This window comes from Sesamum indicum, linkage group LG10 (assembly GCF_026168435.1).
Source record: "Sesamum indicum cultivar Baizhima isolate 11 linkage group LG10, ASM2616843v1, whole genome shotgun sequence".
NCBI classification, from domain to species: Eukaryota; Viridiplantae; Streptophyta; class Magnoliopsida; order Lamiales; family Pedaliaceae; genus Sesamum; species Sesamum indicum.
This window is the reverse complement of record NC_142666.1, coordinates 11361328-11385922: the sequence shown is the minus strand read 5'-3', so window position 1 is coordinate 11385922 and position 24595 is coordinate 11361328. Positions and strand designations below refer to the sequence as shown.

At 31.2% G+C, this 24595-nt stretch overlaps 1 protein-coding gene and 1 pseudogene across 2 annotated transcripts; both read left to right on the top strand.

The window, feature by feature from the left end:
* The first annotated feature begins 39 nt into the window (after nt 1–39).
* LOC105178985 (dnaJ homolog subfamily C GRV2-like) lies at nt 40–13319 on the top strand (annotated as a pseudogene). Its single transcript, XR_016068018.1, has 12 exons — nt 40–229; nt 3099–3199; nt 4504–4599; nt 4647–4787; nt 5833–6223; nt 6378–6458; nt 10368–10780; nt 10861–11055; nt 11127–11470; nt 11581–12017; nt 12196–12320; nt 12660–13319. The product of XR_016068018.1 is annotated as a dnaJ homolog subfamily C GRV2-like (transcript).
* Nucleotides 6218–7775, top strand: LOC148786652 (dnaJ homolog subfamily C GRV2-like). The gene is made up of 2 exons (XM_088885679.1): nt 6218–6853; nt 7561–7775. The coding sequence occupies exons 1-2, from the start codon at nt 6484–6486 to the stop codon at nt 7635–7637; spliced, it is 447 nt and encodes a 148-aa protein (XP_088741805.1). The 5' UTR covers nt 6218–6483; the 3' UTR covers nt 7638–7775.
* Nucleotides 13320–24595: the final 11276 nt, after the last annotated feature.

The following is a 24595-nucleotide window of genomic DNA, read 5'->3' as shown; positions in this document are numbered from 1 at the left end:
TTCAGACGTAAGTTCTATTTGTAATTTATTTATCCAACAATGGCGAATGATGCACAGTACACTAATTCCTCTTGTGAACATGCAGTTTGGTTGTGGAATTTCAAAATTATCTGTTTGTCTTATGTCTTCATGCATGCTGGACGCGAATGGAAGGTGTATGAGGTGGCAAAGACGGTCTTTGAAAACAATGAAACAGAAACTAGAAAGTCTTTGCAAAGTGATAATGGTGGTAAAAAGTTGATCATTTTCTTGGCTTTCACTCTTCATTTCATCGATCAAGCATTCCTTTATATGTTTGCATTATTATCTTGAGTTCTTGATATTTATCATCTACATTATGGGGTTGTGATTTTCTTTTTATCTATGGCAAGTTTGTTCCTTTGATAAATAGTGTTGGATGCTTTTTTAGTGGTTTTCAATTACTTTACTACTGTGGTGTGGGTGTTTCTCATCTTGTGTAATTTGGTTGTGCTTTTATGTTATCTCATTCAAGTAAACGACGTGTATTGTGTTCTTTGTGGTATATCAAGCTCTGTGAGACACTTTGTTGTCGGGATGTCTGTAATTGTTTAGCATTTTAGGATTAGACTCTTGGTTCAATTGAAATTACATGAAACTTCTCATATTCTAATTTTGATTTGAACAGCCCAATTCACCTTCCAAATGAGATAAAACCATTTCAAAAGTAAAGAATTCCATGAAATATGTGTAGTGTTAATTAACACATAGGAACCAGAGGGTAACTTTTTTTTAAATTTTTGTTCATCTTTTGTTATCCTATCAAACTACTTTTGTTTTGTTTTCTTTTGCCAGTTACTATCAAACTACTTCCGCTTATATTATTTTTTAGTAATTTGACAAATAAATGTGATTTAGGAAGTCATAAGATTGAGACATGAATGTGCACTAGCGTTATGTGATTGTTGCTTTGATTAACTGTGGAGTCGTTGAGGCATAATTTCATGCATTTTTGAATTGCTTTGGAAGAGAGTTGGAATATCTTTGCTTCTACTAAATCTTAGGATTCTTGTGAGATCATATTTGTTTGCTAAAACCCTATCCGATTGATCCTTATATCCCTAACATGGGACATGCATCCATTTTGAAAAATTCAAAGGCCCTTCCCCTTCCAGAAAAAAAAGAAAGAAAGAAAGAAAAGTAAGGAAAAGGAAATTACATCTACTCCGCTGGTTTAGGTCACTTAGTAACTGGGTAACTTCATCACAAATGTTGTTATTCACGTAAAACGGTGGCCGGAGCTATGAGTATGCAAAGCACTTTAGGTAAAACGTCTTTTGGTTGAGTAACCGGGTGCCTTCACCACAAGTGTTGTCATTCGCGTCAAAAGGCCAGAATGCGACGTTTTTTGGTTGAGTAACCGGGTGCCTTCACCACAAGTGTTGTCATTCGCGTCAAAAGACCGGAAAACGGCCTAAAGAACACAAGTCGCGGGCAAAAACAAAGGAAAAAAAAAAAGAAAATAAAAGCCGTGACTAAAGCAAAAGGGGAAGAAAAAAGAAAAAAAATTCATTAGTGGCCAAAGAAAAGAAAGAAAAGCGAAATCCGTCCCGACTAGGTAGATGTGAGGAGATAAAAGGGTATTGTGCTAGCATCGAGGATGATAACACTTTGAAATCCATAGATTTTGTGGAAGCTTGATTGTCCTCCTCTATACATGGCAAAACGAAGTGTTGTGATGTGATTGGCCTCTTACCCTCGTTATGATAAGTTAGCATTTGCATAATGTATTGCGGCGTTTGTGTTTTGAGATTATGTGCACATAGTATTTCATTCTGTTGGAGGCAATAACTTTAATGACATTGCGGCAGTCCTTTCTTTTCTTTATTGATTTATTAAAAAATTGTCACATTTCTTAGTGCTGAAAATTTTTGTGTAAAATCCTCTACTTTGGCATGCCTTTTCTTATGTGACTACTATTTTTGGTTGGGAGGAGGAGGAGATAGATTCTGGCCTTGTATTTATTGTAACAATATTTAAATTCTATATTATTATAGTTTTCTTTAATCTTAATGAATTATTCCCTTTAGATTGCCATCCCAGCAGGGTGAGGGTGCAAGTTCAGTATATAGCAGTAGTGCATCTTACATGACCGCCCCTTAAAAGGAAAATGTATGTGCTTGCATGTATGAGTTAAAGAAGCCTACCATGGTGCATATAGACAAGTATTATAAATTTTTCACTTCTAATCTATACTGGCCCATGAATGCGGTTTATCCAGGTATGTGAGGTTGGGAATCATTGTTAACTAATAATTGATAATAAAATCAGATTCCTTTTTTGTGTTCCATCTTCTGTTAAACTCTTTAATGAAGTTCATCAGATATCTTTCAGTTACATTTGCTACACTTGGTGAGAACACCAGATGATGTCCCTGGATGTGCTTCTTAGTGCTGGTGTTCCGTGGTGCAGGTGACTATTTATATGCTATCATATCATCTTTATCATTTGTCCCCTACACTCTTATGCAGAACCCATTCATTAGTTCATTGGTAGTGCGAGCTATTCTTTCGAGGGGCTAGGTGTGTTAGTGCTCTCTTGCATTTATCTTTTTATGCTCTTGAAGTGTTGAAGGAGTAAAATTCAAGTCCATACTCGACAATAGATATTGGGCGGTATTGAGTTATGAGCTCACAGCAAGGCGTTTTAAATGAAAAAAAGATTACATCATGAGAAGAATATATGGAACATAAGTACTGTAAAAATCTTAGGTACCTTTGAGGACTTAGCATTTTGCTAGGGATTTTCTTATCCATTGAAAATCAACAGATACAATTAGATACCATCATTTGTAATTAGGTCTGTGTTACTTTTTGTTGCCCTGCATCTTTAGTGATTTAATCTTTGGTTGCATTGTAAGTCACTCTCTTAAATCAATGTTTTTCTTGACTACTGGTGCAAAAAGCTCGAGAATTTGTTGTCACTTCCCAAGAGCTTATCACTCAGGGTTCAGTCCTGGTAAGTCGCTTGTACTGGATTAATTCCTATCGATATTTATGTTGATCTATCTAGAGAAGTTATTTAATATCAATATCTGAAATTAAAGTGCTTATTCTGTTTATTCGATCTTATTGTTTTAGGATATTATTGTGGAGATGCTGCTGATATGGCTAATACTGAATCGTTGAGCGTTGCAAGAGAAGCTGCAGTACATAGTGCAGCTATTAGGTGTCCTCCAATGGTGTCTCGCTTCCAGTTATCATATGATCTTGCAGTCTCGTTATGTTCTAGGTTTGTTTTCTTTTCTTATGTGTGATCCTCTTCCGGTATCACGCAGAAATGGTCTCTTGGAAATTTAGTATTTTACCGGCATTCCTTTTCTTGTTATGCCCCTGTGCAGAAACTTATGGTGAGATAATAATTATTATTTAAAATTGAAATATATGCAAATAATTGCTTCATTTATGTAATATATGACTTTTGATCACAATTGGAATGCTAATTACTGTGTCGCGCTGTAGAATGATGCATGTTAGTTGGAGCTAAATGAAGGTAATTTGGTGGATATCTCTAAGTCATTAAGTATCAGAGCATTTTAGAGGATGCTTGATGGTTTTGATTTTTTGAGTGCAATAATGGCTATATACTAAAATTGTCCACAACAGTAGACATACTGTCCATATTGTTGAACTTATGTACATGAGCATGCAATTGCAATCTCTGTGGATTTTGGCATCTAACTATTTGGACAATGCTCTGGTCCGTTGTTGTGGGATGGGATGTTTGATGCTACATTTAGGATATTCTATACAGTTTGGTCTTATGTAGACGTTATTGGTGATATTACTTTTTTTTAGTCAGTTTGGGTAAGATTGAAAGTGATAAGCTCGTGCTCAAGTATTGTTTCATTTAGTAATTTACTGAATTGTGAAGCTCTGTGAGTACATGTATCATGAATGATTATGCTAGTCAAGATTGGTTTATGATCAGCTACCCCCAAAACCCTTCTATTGCATTTGGTCTCTGAAATATGCAACTTGTTAATAGATCTAGATCTGAAACTTTGAAATAATTAAGCAGGCTGTTCAATTTGAGAATTGGAGTTCATTGGGTTTAGGCCTTGAATTGGTATCCTTTTGTCTATACCTGTATCACCCAGTACCATGATGCCAATCAGGATCACCATGAACTCTGTGCTTCCTGTTTCCATCATGTCTGCTGACTTGTATTGAACTACTCTAGCTCTTTGCGGATCTTGGGGATCTTCAATAGCGCTGAAGTGTTGTTTATATATCAAACTACTGCTGAACTGATGGAGTTGAATTAGTATCTAGTTTCTATAGAGACTAATTACTGGACTACAGACTGTGATCATGATCATTCTGTTGCAGTTTTTCGCCACAGAATATGAAATAAAGTAATTTCTACTGTGATAACGAAGAATTTTTCGCTCTTATGATCATCTACATTTCTTAGACTAAATATATATATTATTAATTTGTTACTGAACGAGGTTCTTTCTTATTTACTTTGTTATTTAAATAGGATATCTATGGTAGAGAGATTTCTGTTTTTCCTGCGCCAAAGGGACAAATAATGACATGGAAGGAGTCTTTACTTGATACACCTACCTATAGTTGGGTATGCTTGTTTTACAATGTTCCTAAAACGGGCGTGTTCTTTTTCAGGTAGGAGATGTGGCATTGTCCATATTGCACAGTATGGTAGCCGCTCATTCAGATATAGATGATGCTGGAGAGATTGTTACACCAACCCCCAGAGTAAAGAAGATCTTGTCAAGCTCACGTTGTCTTCCACATATTGCACAAGTAATATTTTTAAGTGCCTGTCCTTCTATTGGTTGTGTGTGCTCTTGTCCCAATTTGGCCAACTGAAAAATCTACTCAGACTTATTAGAATAAAAAATTGCTAAAAACGCAGAAAGTTATGCTTATTATTGTATCTTTTGTTTATTTACCTTGAGAGCCTGAAAAATGTAAAGGTTGATATGTGGTTTCAAATAAGTTCCATCAACCTTTGTCCTCAAATATTTTAGATTTTCAATCTGGCAGTTCTATGATTTGTATTCGCTTAGGGATAGTAAGTCGAGGATTATGTTGATGGATATGCGAGGGTGGTGTACAGCATTTCCGACTTCTGTTAAAAGAGTTCTAAATTTTGCTTGTACGTAGATCTGGTACAAGTTGGTTCAAAAGAATTATGAAGGGCTGTTCATTTTGTTTTTCCCTTCCCTCAATCTTTACTCGCTTCAATGAGCAGGCCATTCTTTCACGTACATAAAGCACTGGGCCCCTTAAAGCATTCCTTTGGTTATGAGCTTGGTTACATAAAAGATTGATGTGTGGCACGTAGAGTAAAATAGGATCAGAGCTTTATCCTACAATAAACCAGTTGCCTTGCAAGCCATTTAAAATGGGAGTCAGTTGTCCGGTATTTATGCTTATCGTCACATGAGATGCACATTGGAGACTGATTGAGCAAACAACTGTGGAAGGGTCACTGGAACTATTGCACCTCCTTAAACTAAGATATAGTTTTCCTGTAATATGCACTTAGGATATCCACGTTTACTAGTATCCTTAAACTCCTGGTGTTTTAAAGATGCAACTTTTCATATTCTCTTGTGCCTTTTCATGGTAATTATATTATAACACTTTCACTTTGGAAGTGGGGTAACTTTTGTTCCTTTCTTTGCCTTCCACACAGATTTGAGATGTTTTCGTTATTTTTTCTTTTGTTTTTAAGCTGAACTAGGCAGTGGGTCGATGGTGGCTCCCTCAATATGCACATTGTTTCTCAATTTCAGAGCTTCAGTTAATGAACCAAACTCTTTCCTCTATTTCTTATGTGCAGGCAATGCTTTCTGGTGAACCAACTATTGTTGATCCTGTTGCTGCTCTGCTGAAAGCTATAGTTACTAGGAACCCAAAAGCAATGATCCGACTATACAGTACAGGCGCATTTTCTTTTGCTCTGGCTTACCCTGGATCTAATCTTCTTTCAATTGCCCAACTCTTCTCAGTGACTCATGTTCATCAAGCTTTTCATGGTGGTGAGGAAGCTGCAGTTTCCTCTTCTCTACCTTTGGCGAAACGAAGTGTTTTGGGCGGCCTCTTACCTGAGTCATTGCTTTATGTACTGGAACGTAGCGGCCCAGTTGCTTTTGCCGCAGCAATGGTTTCTGATTCTGACACTCCTGATATTTTGGACACACAAGATGCGAGCTGAAAATCTGATCCGTCAGGTAGCCCTGAATCTGCAACTGGAGTTTGCTACTTGTCTTTCACCCCAAGCATCTTTTGTTAACATTTAGTATTTACATTCTAAAACATGGTGGTACTTGAGTCATCCTCAATGCAAATAAGTGCTGCATTTAACTCTCAGTTTTATTTGATTAGGTTCTTCAGCATCTTGGTGATTTCCCTCAGAAATTGTCACAGCATTGTCATTCCTTATATGACTATGCTCCAGTGTCACCAGTGACATCCAGAGCTGAAAGATGAAATGTTGTGTCATCGTTATTATCTTCGAAACTTATGTGATGAAATTAGATTTCCTAATTGGCCTATTGTTGAACATGTTGAGTTTTTGCAATCATTGCTAGTAATGTGGAGAGAAGAGTTAACTCGAAGGCCAATGGACCTTTCTGAAGAAGAAGCTTGCAAGATACTAGAGATTTCCATTGATGAAGTATCCAGAGAGGACGCCCCTATGAAACCAAGTTTTGAGTCAGTTGAGGAGATACCTGATATATCAAAGCAGATTGAGTATATTGATGAGGAAAAGCTCAAGAGACAGTATAGGAAACTTGCAATGAAGTATCATTCAGACAAAAATCCTAAAGGGAGGGAGAAGTTTCTGGCAGTGCTTGCAGGTATGCCAAATTCCTTGATCCTGTGTGAGGATCTGTCGTTACTCATAAAAAACGGAGACTATATGATTAAGCTTGAGAAAAAAAAACAGAACATATAGACAATGGATCTTATAAGCTGCCAGATCTTATTTCAAATGAGTTAGTCGACTTGTTTAGACGCCGTTTTCACAATTAAGCTGTTTATTTGACTGGTAGAAAGTGCTCTAAAGGTATTTATGCTGTCAAGATGAGCCAAATGCTTTTTTACACATATAAATGGATATCGGTATTGATTTTAAATATATCTTGGAACTAGGAAGGACACGGGACTATATATATATATATTTAATTCTTAGATATGATACTACCTCAATTTAAGGTGTGGACCAAGAAATAAATTTAAATATATAAATTTAAGTGGCTTTTGTGGAAGAGTGAAAATGTAAATCATAGGGCTTTCCTATGAGGTTTGGACTACTTACATATGTTTCCCTTTGGTTTTGTTGCCTGCATCTAATATTTCATTCTGCAATCAGTAAACTTCTTGGAATATGATCAGCAAAGTTGGACAAAATTCCTAAGTTGAACCCTACATATGAGGGTTTTTATGAGGCATGTCTTTGGCCGGAATGCAATCCTCTTTAATTGGTTGTATTTCTTCATATTTGAGTTCCATGTTTCATATTTTCTTTTTAGTGATCTACTGCTTTCTTATTCCTCTCCCTTAGGTGACCGTGCAAGGATTGCAAGGTCCCCAAGGTTGGAGGTTGTTGCTTCTCGTAAAGGGCCAGTGTATTCTATATAGGCGATATGGGAATGTATTGATGCCATTCAAATATGCTGGATATCCTATGCTCTTAAGTGCTATTACAGTGGACAAGGATGATAACAATTTTCTTTCCCCTGATCAAGCACATCTTCTAGCTGCATCCTCGGAGCTTGTTTGGTTGATGTAAATTCATCATCTGCCTTTAATTTCCATATCATTCTTCTTTAGATAAGTACTTTGTAAATGTACTTTTGCTTATGCTATTTCCACATATTTAACTTTCAGGTGCGAGTCTTCATCATTGAATGGTGAAGAGCTTGTGAGAGATGGTGGAATACCTCTTCTTGCAACCCTCCTTTCCTGTTGCATGTGTGTGGTCCAACAACTCCTGCCACTAAACCGTCCACCACTATTGTCGCTAACGTAATGCGAACCTTTCCAGTTTTGGGTCAGTTTGAAAGTGCGAGAACTGAGATGCTCGAATTTTCAGGATTAGTTGATGACATTGTTCATTGCACTGCACTTGAGCTTGTTCCTGCTGCTATTGATGCTGCCCTGCAGACCATTGCTCACCTTTCTATCTCCTTCGAAATTCAAAATGCCCTTCGGAAGGCTGGTGTACTGTGGTAAGATAGATCATTATATTGTTATGATTATGCTTTCATCAGTTTTCTAGCATGAGATTCTAGTTTCTGGAAGTTCGCAGAACACTACTATTTCTGTTATGGATTTCTGGACCGTCCTTTTATATTTATCGCTTAACCTGGTTCCAAGTGACATATTGCTTAGTGACTTAGTTTCTATTCGTTCATTACTTTTCACTCTTTTGCCCGTATAATTCTTCGTAGCTCATATATGGATATTGAATAATGAAATTACCCATATTGGTCTATTTATAATGCTCTTTGTGCTCATGTGGATGACTTTGTTGCTGGCATTTTCTGTGTCTGTCTGAGCTTGTATAGAAAACTTCTTTGCTTGTGAAGGTGGTCATATTTTTATTTTTTTAAATTGAAGAAAATGTTGGAACTCTAGTGTTGAAGATGCTTTGTGGTGACTATTCTTTGAATGCCAGAATATACTTTTTCTACGTGAAGTGTGAAAACTTAAGCTTTATGAACAATTTGAATTTTGAAGCCACTGCATCAGCTGGCACATGACTGTTACATCTTACAAAAACCACTCCGATGTTTCTCAAAAAACTGCCATACCTTGATGTTATAGTTTTCTCTTGTGGTCTGTTACTTGAATCGAGGTCCATTTACAAACTTGAGGGTTCATAGAGTTAATGTTTATTTGTTCGGTACCTTTTGTCGAGTCAATTTGCTTGCAAAGAGAGTCCAACTTTTATTTTAAAATTGAACAAAATCGTGGAACTATTGTGTTGAAGGTACTTTATGGTGACTATTCTTTGAAAGACAAAATTTCTTTATTCTATGGCACTGTGGAAGTTTATGGTTTATGAACATTGTGAACTTGAAGGTCTCTGCATCAGCTGCTATGTGCCTGTTATATCTTAAAAACCACTCCACTGTTGCAAACTACTTTATCGTGATGTTATGGTCTTTCTCAGGTGGATTTTTTTTTTTGAATCCAGGTCCATTTCAGAAACTTGTGGTTTTATAGGGTCACTTTTTGTTTATTCAGGTACCTTATACCATTGTTGCTCCAATATGATTCGACGGCAGAGGAATCAGATAAGACAGATGTACATGGTGTTGGAATCAGATAAGACAGATTTTGCATTTTGACAAAGAAAAAACGTATTGGGTGCTACTTGAGCATTTCCTCATCTTCCTGCTTCAGTATCTGCATATTTTCTTTGAATGTTGTGAAACTCAGAGCACTATAACGGGGCAGGCTTCTTAACATACCTTTTCTGATATGTAGGCAATATTTGCTTCTTCTTCTTTTGTAAGTACTTTGTTGGTTCTATTAGAAGTAGATAATTGGGGGAAAAAAGAGAGGAAAGCAATATGTTCTACATGTTTGTGTTATTAAAAGTTTTCAAATTGGCTTTAACTACTTGGTATGTAGTTGTCATGAAGATTCTATAACTGATCAAGTTTCATTTTTTTTTTCTTTTCCCGATTTACTTGTTTACTAGCAAATCCGGGTGGTTTGGTGGCATGGATGTATTCTGGACGTTCTGCATTTAAATTTAGAGAACTTAATTTTCTTTGAACTGTCTTTTGCACTGGACATAGTATTTAATTCAAAGAATCTCTTGCAGCTCAACTATTGGTTCTTTAAGGGAAGAGGTTATTTGTTTGCATCTAATAGAGTATCTTCTTCCGTATATCTATCTTGTCTGATCAAAGAAATTTGGTGTTGGGCCTTAAAACCTATACCCTTCCTATCTATGACTAGTTGTGAAGTTTCCATGCATTTCTTATGTTTGATATGCGAACCTATTTGCACATTTTCCTCCTCCCCACCCCATAAAAAAAACAAAAAAAGCAAAAAAAGAAGCTTTTGCACCAGAAGTTCTTTTCACGAGCCTGAAGGTTTTATTTTTTGCATAATGATTAAGAAAAGGGTATCTATTATGTGCAAGCTATAATTCTAATCTATATATAGGTTGTCTTTCTGATAATAATTGGGCTGTGGGTGTTACTTTCCATAACTATCTAGATTGAAAATGTTTTAAACAAATATACTGTAGTTCCAAGTGATGGCCATTTGTAGATGCTCTATGCCATAGTTGATGACCTTGTGGGACTCTCAGATATCATGACATAGTTTCACTTGATCTTTCATTTACAGATAATCTGGAATTCCTCCACCTGAGTAGAACTTTTGAAATTTGTGGAAGAGCAGCGTGCAAGCCTTAGTCATCATGGTTCCTATGACCTTAAAGATTCGCATTCCTTTGTTTATGAAGCATTATCTGAGGAGCTCTATATTGGCAACGTATACTTGAGAGTCTATAATGATCAACCAGATTTTGAAATTACTAAGCCTGAGGACTTCTGTCTTGCCCTTGTTGATTTTATATCACATCTAGTCCATAATGCACCCGCTGCAAGCATGGATACTCATGTTAATAGTGATGTAACCACTGATGGATCTGCCGAGCAGCATCTGATGATTCTTCAGCATCACTTGATGGGAAAAGCTTGGAGAGGGAGGATTTGGAACTAGTTAAAAATCTTCAATACGGTCTGCTATCCCTTCAGGTAGAAGTCTGGTGGTTTTTCGTCTGACACTTTTTTAGTCACCCTTGACACCTTTTTTTCTGTAATTTCTGTAATTTCAGCACTTGTTGACAAAGAATCCGAATTTAGCTTCAGTGGTCTCCACAAAGGAGAAGCTATTCCCCTCTTTGAATGCTTTTCTCTTCCTGTTTCTTCATCAAGCAACATTCCTCAGCTATGTCTACTTGTTTTGTCACGGTTGACAACATATGCACCTTGTGTGGTTTTCATTCTTGAAGTTCTCTTGCCAATACAAGGTATGCTGATCTCATAGATAGCGGTTTCTTAAGAATTCTATCTTGCGCTCTAAAATGGAAATTCTGTGTAGAAGAGATTCCGTTGCAGCAAAGAGCCGCAGCAGCTTCGCTATTAGGGAAGCTTGTTGGCCAGACTATGCATGGGCCTAGAGTGGCGATAAGTCTGGCAAGATTTCTGCCTGATTTCCTTGTCTCGGTAATCAGGGATGGTCCTGGTGTAGCAGTTGTGATTGCTCTTGAACAAACAACAAAACTCCTGAACTAGTCTGGACTCCAGCAATGGCTGCATCGTTGTCTGCACAAATAGCAACTATGGCTTCGGATCTGTACCGTGAACAGGTGAAAGGACGTGTTGTTGATTGGGATGTACCTGAGCAGGCCTCTGGCCCAACAGGAGATGAGAAATGAACCTCAGGTATAACTGCTGTGTGCTGCAGATGTACTCTTTTGTTTTTGATTGATTACATGGATGTTCTAAAGAACGCTAATTCTGTTTAATGACTTACATCATGTATTGCTGTCTAGGTTGGAGGGATCTATGTTAGGTTATTCCTGAAAGATCCCAAGTTTCCACTTAGAAATCCCAAGAGATTTCTTGAAGGGCTGTTGGATCAGTACCTTACATCCGTTGCCGCCTTTTTCATCTCCCCTGTATAAGTCGACGTCTTAACCTGACTTCCTGAGCTCAGTTGAATATGATGGCCAAGCTGTTGACACTGAACTTCCTCTACTTCTTTCTGCTGCCCCGGTCTCTTTACTCAGGATGTACCCCGCTCTTGCATATCATGTTGGATATCTTGGTTATGTGCCCAAACTTGTGTCTGCAGTAGCCCATGGAGCAAGCAGAGAAACAATAGCTTCAGAAACCTATGTATCTGAGGATGGTTCGTCGCAACAAAATTCACAAGCTCCTCCGGAGCGAGTTCGCCTTAATAGTTTACGTGTTCTACATTAGCTTGCAGGTAGCACCACCTGTGCAGAAGCTATGGCAGCCACTAGTATTGGGACACCCCAGATATGCTGTGGTTTTAAGCAGCCCCCCTTTTTTCCCCTCCAAGAAAATATCATACAAAAGATGTGTTTATCTGATTAAACATCTGTTGCTAAGTTTGGTATTGTTCTGATGAGCTTTTTCTTCAGGTAGTTCCACTTCTGTCGAACGCGATTGGTTGGCAAGGTGGAAGCATCCTAGCTCTTGAAACCTTAAAGCGTGTTGTAGTTGCAGGGAATCGAGCAAGAGATGCACTTGTTGCACAGGGTCTCAAGTGAGCATCAATATCTCTTTAGACCCTAAGTTGTAGAATTGTTATGCATGTGAAATGTGCAGATGTGGTTAATGAAACAACAATGCGCATAAATTCATCTGTGTTTTCATGATAAATTTTCTAAACTAGGTGCATAAGTAATGCAAATCATGCAATTAGTATTTATTAGATACAAAGTAATTTTCGGCCCACAACGTGCAATTATCTGTCACCTGGGCTAAGATATGGGTGGGTGATTGAGTCTGTTTTTAGAATATTATTGGGATATGCATGCTGATAAAACTACTGTTGCATGTTCTCTGTGTCATGCAATAGTAACATGGCATATAATTGTTGTAGGGTTGGTCTTGTGGAAGTTCTTCTTGGCCTTCTTGACTGGCGAGCTGGGGGAAGAAATGGGCTTTGTTCACAGATGAACTGGAATGAGTCAGAAGCAGCAATTGGCCGGGTTCTTCAAATTGAGGTCTGTACCATATCATGATTTGTGTGAACACATACTGCCTTTTCTGCATGGTGGTTTGGAAAATTCAGATGGTGCCTTTAGATTAAATGATAAATGGCTTTATATCCAAGTATAGAACATTTGCAATGAACTAACATAAAATGCCAGACCAACCTTGTGGGACAAAAGTGGTGCATAATTAGCAAAAGAAATTATGTTCTGAATTCATATGATAAGTTGCTCAAGGTGGTCTGAGTTCTATTTTTTTTTAATTTCTCCAGAAATATATTTGTGTTTATAATCTCTTTGTGGTCATAATCCCTTTGCTGTGGGATCTTCCATGTTTCCTTCAAAGGACAAGGAAAAACAATATGCACACCAAAATGAAAAGCTCTAAAAGGATTAGTAGTTTACAAGTCCTTGTTAAAAGCTTTTCTTGAGGTATTGTGATTGTTTCGTGAGTTTTTTGATTAGCATGCGAGAATACTAAGTGAATAATGATTTATTTAGGCTTAAGAAAATTAAAGCTGCTGAGAAGATTTCTGTATCTTCGTTTCACATGTATGTTTGATCTGCTTTGCACTGTAGATGCAGGCTTATTAAGGAGTTCTTCCATACTCTCGCATAGGATGGGCAGGATAAGGTCAGCTAATAGTGGGGTCTAGTTTTGGTCTAGGTAATAGAACCGCCAGGATAATAGATCATATGCTCTGAATTTGTGGGTTGATCATGCATAGTGCATGAGTTTTAATACATTTAGTGGGTAATGTTGTGACACTGCAGATTATCAGGAAACATGGAGTGTAAATGAATTTTTGAAAAGCATGAATTGTTCTGAAATAATTTACATGCTAAATGTATGTGATACATGAATTAAATATTGAAAAGCATATTTTTTTTTAAAACTAATTTGCACACCAAGTATATGTGAAACACAATTGACAGATATGATGGTTTTTAGAATTCAATGGATCTTTTAGTAATTTAATATTCAGAAAAAGATGTCATATTTTGTTGTAACGAATCTTCGAATAGACGTTATTGATGATATTCTTTTTTTTTTAGTCAGTTTGGGTAAGATTGAAAGTGATGAGCTCCTGCTCAAGTATCGTTTCATTTGGTAATTTACTGTGAAGCTTTGTGAGTACATGTATCATGAATGATTATGCTACTCAAGATCGGTTTATGATCAGCTACCCCCAAAACCCTTCTATTGTATTTGGTCTCTGAAATATGCAACATGTTAATAGATTAGATCTGAAACTTTGAAATAATTAAGCAGGCTGTTCAATTTGAGAATTGGAGTTCATTGGGTTTAGGCCTTGAATACCATCCTTTTGCCTATACCTGTGTATCATCCAGAATGGTACCGTGATGCCAATCAGGATCACCATGAACTCTGTGCTTCCTATCTCCATCATGTCATCTGTACATTGTACTGACTTGTATTGAACTACTCTAGCTCTTTGCGGAACTTGGGGATCTGAATTAATACATTATTCAATTTCTATAGGCAGTTGCTCATCATCTTGTAATAAAAATTATTGGAGGTTTTCGCTGGTTTTACTCAATCCAGGCTTAAAACTCATCAGCTAAACTTAAGCAAGCTAGTGAAACATAATATCAAGTTGAAGTTAGTGTCATTTTGTCTCTTTGCTTAACAGATGATCCGGTAGTTGTGGTTTGTCATATTTCATCTATTCTGTCTATTTTAACCATTTATGTGTCATGATTGCCTGCAAATTGTGGTCTCCTAGAAATCTTGCAATCTCTTGAAACTCAAACAATACAAATAGACTTTGTTTGTAGTTTTTTTGTTTAAAATTTATGGGGCAATAAAATGATGTTTGAACTTTTTTTTGCACCAATCTCTGATGCGTGCTAGATGGTCTAGATGGTTTGATTTCCATACAGGCAACGAAGAAAATTACACCGCCAAACTTGCGAAAGACTTTCAGGCATATTTGAACGTCTGCTTAGAGGGAGACAGCGAGTATTCCTTTTGTTCCCCAAGCCATCTTCCTTCTAGGTAATATATTCTATGGGTTAGGATGCTATCCAAATGAGTTCGACTCTGGAATTTTCTTTTGTTTGTGGTTTCGGTAATGACAAAACTATGGACAATATTTTATAGTTTGTGAAATTTGCATTGACTGGTGGACCATTTACATAATCTCATACCACTTTCTATGTTAAACTATATTGTTAGGATGTGGCTTAGATTTTGAAACTACTATCTCCTGCAGCTACTCAGCAGGCGATGCAGATATAAGAGTCCGATACAGTGAGCTCGTCTTGTGAATCTAGGAGGTACACCAATTAAGGAATTTTAACGTTTGTGGTAAATGTAATTTGAAAATGACAAACATATAATAAACCATCTTTTCATCAACAGGCCATTGTAAATTTGGTTTAGCATGAAATTGAAATGAGATTCACTATTTGCGGACTATACATAGTGTTTGTAACTTTGTAAAAGTACTTGCATTTGTGGTTTCTCATCCAACATATGTTATGGTACCCATCGCATGTGCAACTTCATCAAATTTGTCCTGTCGCTCACTCGCTCTCTAATTTATAGGTCTTTCTATTTCTTTCATTTTTGTCTTCCATCTTTTTAAACTCTTCCAATGAAGTTCATCACATAATTTTTTTTCAGTTGCATTTGCTACACTTGGTGATGTTCCCGGAAGTGCTTTAGTATTGGTGTTCCGTGGTGCAGGTGACTATTCATATGCTATCATATCATTTTTATCATTTGTCCCCTAATGTTGTGTTGTTGGGTTCTCATTTTCTTGGATTTTTGACTAATTGGAGCGTATTTCTTCATTGTTTTTGCTGCTCTGATTAATTTATCTAGTAATAATAGCGTTTGTGTTCTACCACCTTGCATATTGGCTTCTTCGCTGCTGAAACTCTTTTATTGTTCTCCATTTTCAACTTTCTTGTTCACAGCATATATAGACAACTAAGATATTGTAGAACTCTTGTAAAGCTAATTTACTCTTGTGGTAGAGATTGTGTTCTTGCTTGAGTCCATGTTGAAGTGACTTCCTCCTCGCTTATACAACACTTTGACAGCATAAGAATTGGCGGGTGATTAATACAGTTGTTGAACAAAACCTTCCAGCCAAAAGGTGAGAATAAACCCGTCCTCATACACTCTCATTTATTATTTAAAAAGGTATCAATAAAATATAAGTAATGTTCACACTTTTATTATAGTATAATATAATAATATATCTAACTGTAAATGAAAAGCATACTAAGTTATTGTATATATTATAAATTTTTGTGAATGATTTGATATTATATTTCTTCATTTATGAATGTCGTAAATAATTTTATAATTATTTTTTAATTTTTAATTTATTTGCATAGGATAATGGAGATAGTATTTGTCGTTTTTCATATTTCTTCTTTTTTTTTGTGATGACAATTATATCTCTTTCTTATAATAATAGATTGTTAAATTATGTATAGAACTTTGTAATTAGTTAATTTATGTAAAATCAAGTTAGTAGTTGAATTCTAACTTGGATGTTATATGATAATTGGATTTCAATGGAAATGGTTTATAAGCAAATTATATTGCATAATAATAATTATTTATGATTTATTATATATTAAAAATTATTTGTAATGAGAAAGTCACCATTATTTCATTTATTTTATATTTGTTTCACTTGTTAATTAAATTTCTTATTTTATTTGTCATGTTGTGGGAAAAAAATATTTTAAAATTAATGGAACGAATTGGAGTGCTACAAATTAAAATTTTAGTTCATTATTTAATTTAAAGATCAATTAAGAATTTAATGATTTAGAAGTTATATATTGTTAGTAAAACTATTAAGTAGACTAAATATTTTAATGCAGTATATATGTTAAGTAGTAAGATATCAATTATCTATAGGCTTGTTACACACACATACACACAGATATATATATAATTATATTTGTTGTCATTATTTATGATTTTGATGATTTTGAATTTTAATGTTTATAAATTTTTACAAATTTGGTTTGAAATTTGACCAAATTCGTAAGAATTTGTAAACGATAAAGATAAAAAAATCACGTCAATGGCTAAATGGATCAAAATTAATCTTATATGTAAATATTTGGAACCACGTTACCAAGGCATTTATTTGTACTTTTTGAATTTTATAATAATTGTTTTTAAAGAAATTGTCTACATGCATATTATATTATACAATTATTTTTTTTATATTATATATAATTTACTATAGAAACAAAAAATATTTATTTGCATACATAGAATAAAAAATTGAATTAACTGTACATAAATTGTTTATAATTATATTAGTATTTTGTGATTTATTATATTTTACTAATAATATTTTCATATTACTATATTGTTATATATAAGGTAAATTATATTTATGGTCCCTTTGTTTTATTCTTTGTGTACCAATGTTATAGGGCAAATTAAATATTTTTTGTTCTTAATGTTGTCGTATAATAGGATTTTTAAAGAATCTATATGCCTTTTATAATTATTGTTATATCATTTATGAATTACCTTTATCTCATATTATTATATAGATATTTATTCGCTTTATTAGACAATAAAAAAAGAAAAAAATTAAATTTATTGTACAAAATAAATAATAGTCCATACGGTTATTATATTAGTAATTATAATTGAATTTATTGATTTATAATTCTCATGTAGGGTTAGGAGTTAGGATATAAAATGATGGTCTTATAACTGATAGTAGAAAATTAGAATTGCGTCATTTAATAAATATTTTTGGGAATATGTCATATATATATATAGGATGATTTTATATTATTATACTTTTATTGGTATAAGTGTAAAATTTTTTATCAATATTTTTTGATCAATTCCTAACGAAAAAGGATTAAGCCTAAAATAATGAAAGTTTCAGTGTGTGTAATTTAGAACTTTTTGGAGGAAAATGTAATTTTTTATTTTTAAGTTAATTCTATGTTTATTCGTTAATTATGTCAAGTTAGTTGCTTATTTTGTTAATAAAGCTTTAATGGCAATTTAGCTATTTCTTTAATTAATTTTGTTAGTTCATAATAATAATTAGTTAATTTTTATGGACTAGTCGTCATGTACATAATTAGCATAATGTTTATAAATTTTTATAGATTTAGTTTGAAATTTGACTAATTCTGTAAGAATTTGTAAACATTAGAGATCAAAAATCATATTATATAAAATACAGTAGTTTGTGGTATATAAAAGAAAAAGTCAAAAATAATTTATATATAAATATTTGAACCACGTGACCGTAGCATTTATTTTTACTTGTACTTCTTGTTCCTTGTTTTGTCATTTTTCTTTTAATTGATTTTGTTAATTTATTATGTGGGTGGTTATTTTTTTGTACTAGTTGTTTTAATATTTCTACGTACATATAATAAATAAATTTTATAATTTAAAATTTAATAATTTGTTAGGTAGTGATCTTAATAATTAAATGATATCTTTGTGTTAATTTTTAATAGAGAAAAAGTTATTCATGTTTCTAATTTATATGTAAGCTAATATTATTACTTTAAATTTTTATTTTGAATAACATCAAAAATTAAAAAAAAAACTAATTTATTATTTATATTAAGATAAAACTTTAATTTATTTAAAAATTATAATATATTGCAGGGTTTATTATTAATGTATATAACCAAACATTACGAACATATCCTTGCGTTGAATGTTTCGCAATACAATTAGTAAATAGAAATTAATTTTTAATTTATTTGAAGATAAAATCTTATTTTATTTATTAGAATTTGTGGTAAATACGTATTAAAATTACAAAGTTCTCTAATTTTTTATTTCTCTAAGTTTTTTATTTCTTAATTGTCAAAGTTCATTAAAATATTTTCAATAATAATTTAATTCAAGTAAAAGTTTTAGCTCAAATTCTATTAAAAAGTTTATTTATTTCCTATTAAAATGAATAATTTGAAAATAGGAGTAAGAATATTCCATGTGTTTCAATTTTTTATTAAATTATGAGTAAAAAGAATATTTATCTGGTTAGACAGTGGTCTTAAAAATTAAATTTTATAAAAATATAATTTTAATTGTATATTATTAAGTTTTGAAATTACACTTATATGTTCTGACAAAATTTTCATTTATAATTTACCTTTTTTCGATATGATTTAATTTGAATATTGTTACTCATTTATCGTTTTCATGTATATTTTTGTATTTACATAGATGAATATAGGCTATGTATATGGGGTGGAGTTAATATTATTATTATATATTTCTTCTTATAAGTACAAAAATATTACATAACAAATGTTGATTGAGGGGGTAATAATTAAAATTTGGTGTAATTTTTGTGCTATTGTCAAAATTTTTTGTCAAATTCTTAACAAAGAGGGTCAGATGAAAATAGTGAATTTTTTGTACGTGTAATTTTAGAATATTTTTTTTTTTGAAAAAAAAGTGTAATTACCTAGTGAAGTAACTCTATGTTAATCATTTTTCAGTTGTCTTACATTAATCGTATCATATTATATTATTTAAAATTTCCTTATTTTGTTATTATACTAGATTTAGTGGTCACTTATATATTTTGATGAGTAGATTTCTTTTGATTCCGATCTAATTATTTTTATGAGCAGATCTCTTTAATATTTAGTAAAAATGCCTCTATCAAATATGAAAAATCAGAGAAATTAATATTTTATATTTATTATTTCTCATCACTCCTACTATGATAAAATCATGGATTAATACTTCTGAATTTTTTACAACCCCAATATTAATAGTATTCTGAATGGGCATTTATGTAAGTTAATATTATTATTTTGGTTTCAAATTTTGATTATAATTTATTTTATTTTGTATTATGTCGAACAAAAATAATAATTTTAAAAAATTAACTTATTATTTATATTAAAATAATGCTCTTAAGACAAAATTACTTTTAAAAACTAAATTTATTTATTATAATTTGGTCAAGTTTATTAAAAAAAATAATGTTAATTAAATTATATAATTTTATTTTAAAAAGTTATTTATTATTATTTGGGGTACATATTTATTAAAAAATTTTATTATTTATGTATAATAATAATTTATTAAGATATTTTCAAAATAAATAATAATTAAATTAAAAATAATAATAAGAAGTAATTAAAAATTATTTTTATGTCTTTGTAGTTTATTGTTACTTTATTATTTATATTAATATGAATAATTTGAAAATGGGATAATTTTATATTGGGTGTTTTGCCCCTCAGGTAAGTCTTGCCGTTAAGTTTGTTCTAGATTTTTTTTTTGTCCTTTTTTTTATTTCTTGTATAAATGTCTTGATCTCTAAAATAATGTTTTGTTTGAATAACTACTAAAAGTAAACATTATCTTCATAAATTAAAAAATATAATAAACATCTTATATGTATATTATTTTTTTTACACTGTTGATTATAAAATATATAGTTATGTCCACAAATATGAAATTTAAACAAAATATAGCTTATGAAATTCTTTTGAAAACAAAGTATTACCAACAAATAATTATTCAGGACTTTCATCGAGCTATTGAAGAATATTATATGGATTTATTTCAAAATTGATAGTATAGCCAAATTGACAAGATTTTTCAAATATTTAGGAAAAAATAAGTATAACAAAACCCATTGATGGGATTGTATATTTAACTTAATTTCTTCTTTTTTTCTTTATTGTATGTATTCTAAAAATTAAAATTAATTATTTAGAATTAAGAATAATTTGTTTACAAAATTAAACTTAAAACTAAATAATAATAGGACTTTTAAAAAGAATCTGCATGCATTTTATAAAGATATTTGTTGTAGTATTTATGAATTATCATTATAATCTTTCATATTATTAGATATATATTTATTCGTTTTATTAGGCAATAAAAAAAAGAAAAAATTGAATTTATTGTATAAAAAAATAAATAGTCCATGTTTTAGATATATAATTATCATGTAAAATTAGGAGTTTGGACATAAAATGCTGACCTTAGAACTGATCTTAAAATTTAGAATTATATCACTAAGTTAATATTTTTAGTCTTATATGTATTATATATTTTTATATTTATAAGTGTAAAATTAAAATTTTATCAATATTATTAGACAATTCCTAATAGATCAAGTGTGAAAGTTTTGAATGGTGTGTATAATTTTAAAATTTTATGGAAGAAAATGTAATTTTTTTTTAAAGTTAATATTGCTTATTATTATGTGGTTAATTACTATTTAATTTTTAAGAACTAGTCATCGTGTACATAGTAAACATTATAAAATTGAATTAAAAGAGAAAAAATCACTAATGAAATCCTGTAATGAATTTCTTTATATATTTGTACTTAACTCGTAATTATATTTTAAATTACAATTAGCATATTTTAATTTTATGTACCAACAATAATAATATTCAAAATAAAATTAATTGAAGTTAATATTGTTGTTTTAAATAGAAATTTAATAATATTTTATATTATTTGTATTTGAAAAAATTGTATTACTTCAAATCTTATAAATTTTATATTCACCTCAAGATATTTGGTAGTACTATAAAAATGTGGAAGATATATTTTATATTTCTTCCTTATAAATGTTCACGGATAAGTAATTTTATAATTAATTTATTTACATAGGTTAATTGAGATAAAATTATAGTGGAATAGTTTAATAAATCAAAATTATAATAGAATACTTATTTAATAAATATTTAAGTACATTAGACAAATCAAAACATAGCGATGGGCAACGGCAAGGGCAGGGCGATCGATGATGGAGAAATGGTGAAAAAGAATAATTTAATAAATAAAAAAATTACTAAATTATGTTAAAATAATAATTTACTAGTTTTAACAAAAATTGTATAAAATACAAAATTATTTTAAATTATAATTTATTAACTTTAATAAACTTTAGTTATACATAAAAAATAGAGGATAATATACTTACACGAAAATTTTAATTTAAAAATTCTTTGTATTTTAAAATTTATTAATTAATAAGTAATATGTTACTTTTAGTTTGAAGACTTTAAACATTAAAAAGTGCAATGTTATGAATTTAGTTTTAAATTAAAAATTTGTATGAAAAGTATATGGTGTTATATTGCTCTTACCCAAGATATTACTCTGACATCCTGCTAAAGTTTGGTAATTACATAAATAAATGCCGAGGGATTATGATCCGATTATGATCCATGAAAAATTAAATAAATATTTGACCAAGTTAATATGGTTATTTTGAAATTTTTAAAATTTTTTTGGCTGACATGAGTTTTTCCGGATCGAAAAATGGGTGATAGGATATCAGTGTAATGAAGTTGACATATTTTTATGGGTGTATGTATGCATAATTATGCAAAGATAAGAGTAATTAGTACAATTACACTATAGGTAAGGTGGTGTAAATGTAACTATACTTAATTGTTAATGAAATAAAAATAAACATAGAATTGTACTTTTATGTGCCTACATTTGTTTGGTTATTAATTACGATTTTTTATTTCATACTGAGTAGCGACCTAAAAAATGAAATATTATTCATTCTATGGACAAATTATATTGACGATGTCTAGGGTTAGGTTTAATTATACAAACGCATCTCACGGATATATTTCTTCCTTATAAATGTTTATGGATAAGTAATTTTATAATTAATTTATTTACATAGGTTAATTGAGATAAAATCATAATAGAATAATTTATCATATTTCATGTTACTTTTATTTTTAACAATTATACCTTTTTTCATATTATACTAGATTATTAAATTATGTGTAGTAATTTAATTAATTTATGTTCAAATTATTAGTTAGATTTCAACTTAGATGTATTATGATAATAGGATTCTAACAGTTTGTACTTATATTATATTCTCATTAGTTATAATTTATTATATTTCAGAAATTATTATTTGTAATGAAAAAGTTACAACTATTTCATTTATCTTATAATTTCATAAATTAAATAATTAAATTTTATTTATCTTGTAACATCCAAAAGATTCACTAAAGATCTCAACGAGCACTGGCTACATAAGTGTATTGGTTCTAATAGTTTAACCTATTCCATCAAGTATTAGACATGTCAAATTCTGTTTCTTGTTAATGATCTCCATCGATCAATTCTTCATTTTAGGTATTACTCGAGAACAACGTCAAATCATTCATCAGATCGATAATCTGAGCAGGCTCCTACATGAATATTATGGGAAAAAAGCTCTCATCAAGGACGAATAAATAGCACATGACTCTTTGGTTGTCTCCAGTATTGGAATCCTATTGCTCAGAACTACGCCGTCTCAGAAATAAATGTGGTTGCTGCTCTATTGTGCTTACTCTTCCAATTAATTAAAAAACACATGTTTTCTTCCGGAACAAGTATTTTATTTTAGATGGTCAAATTATTTAAATTATCACAATTTGCTTTCTAAAATTTTGGAATTTCTCACTTTGTCATTCGACTTAGGGCCGTTCACTTGGGATTATTAATTCAATAAAAGCTTGTTTCTTGTTTACTTTGAGTGTTGGGGCCTGGGCTTGTGTCCCAAGCGTGGCACTATTATTATTTGGACTCAATTAATGACCAACAGAGGGGGTATATTTATCAAATCTAGTTTCTAGATCTGCCAATATGTGGGTATTATCTTATTCGAATTTAGACTCCTTAAATATTCATTTATATTATTTATATGTTTTACTCAAATTCTACCCGTATAATATTCATTGTGTTTTAAGTCATTCTATACCTAAAATAATTGGATCTGATATGACTCTTATGTTACATATTAAAATAGATGAAATTATAATTTTCAAAATAAAAAATGAGAGAATTTTTATAAACATTAATATATCAATAACTATTTGAAATTGAATTATTAATTGGCTTGAAATTATTTTAATAAATATTTACCACATTCTACTAATAAAATCAATTTTTAAAAAATAAAATTAGAGAACTTTTATCTTCAAATGAATAAAAAATCAAAGTCAATTTTTATTAAATATTTTAACATATGTTAACAACATTACTAAATTTTATCAGATAAAACTATGTTTATATAATCTAAATAATTAATATGTTATTGTGTTATGATTATAATATTTAATTATTAGAACCACTATCTAGATATTCAATAGACAAAACACTCCCTATGTTCTAAAATAGGCAAAATACTCCCTATGCCTAATAAATTATATAGTAATTAACCACATAATAATAAGCAACATTAACTTAAAAATGACTTTCTTCAAAGAGTTCTACAATTACACACCATTCAAACTTTCACACTGAATCCATTAGGATTTGTCCAAAAATATTGATAAAATTTTAATTCTACACTTATAAAAATAAAAATATTAAATCCATTTTGACCTTTGTGATATAACAAAATATCAAAAATCTCCCAATAAAATTTTTAATATAAAAAATCACCGCCTATGTTACGAATAAATAATCACACTGCCCCAATTTTTGTACGAAGAATTTTTTGAACTTTATTTTATATCATAGGGGAAGTATTTGGTACTTTAATTTTGCATATGGAGTTTTGTTAACATTTCTATTATTACAGAGGTGACTCTTGATTTTTTCCTAAAAATATAATAATATGAAATGATTATAATGATAATTCATAAATAATACAATAAATATAATTATAAAATGCATGCAGATTTTTTAAAGTTCTATAATCATTTAATTTTAAGTTTAATTTAATTTTATTTTTTAGAGTACATAAAGTGAAAAAAAAATAGGTATATAGTCCCATCGTTGGATTAATAATATAATTATAAATTTAACAAAATTAATTAATACCTACAA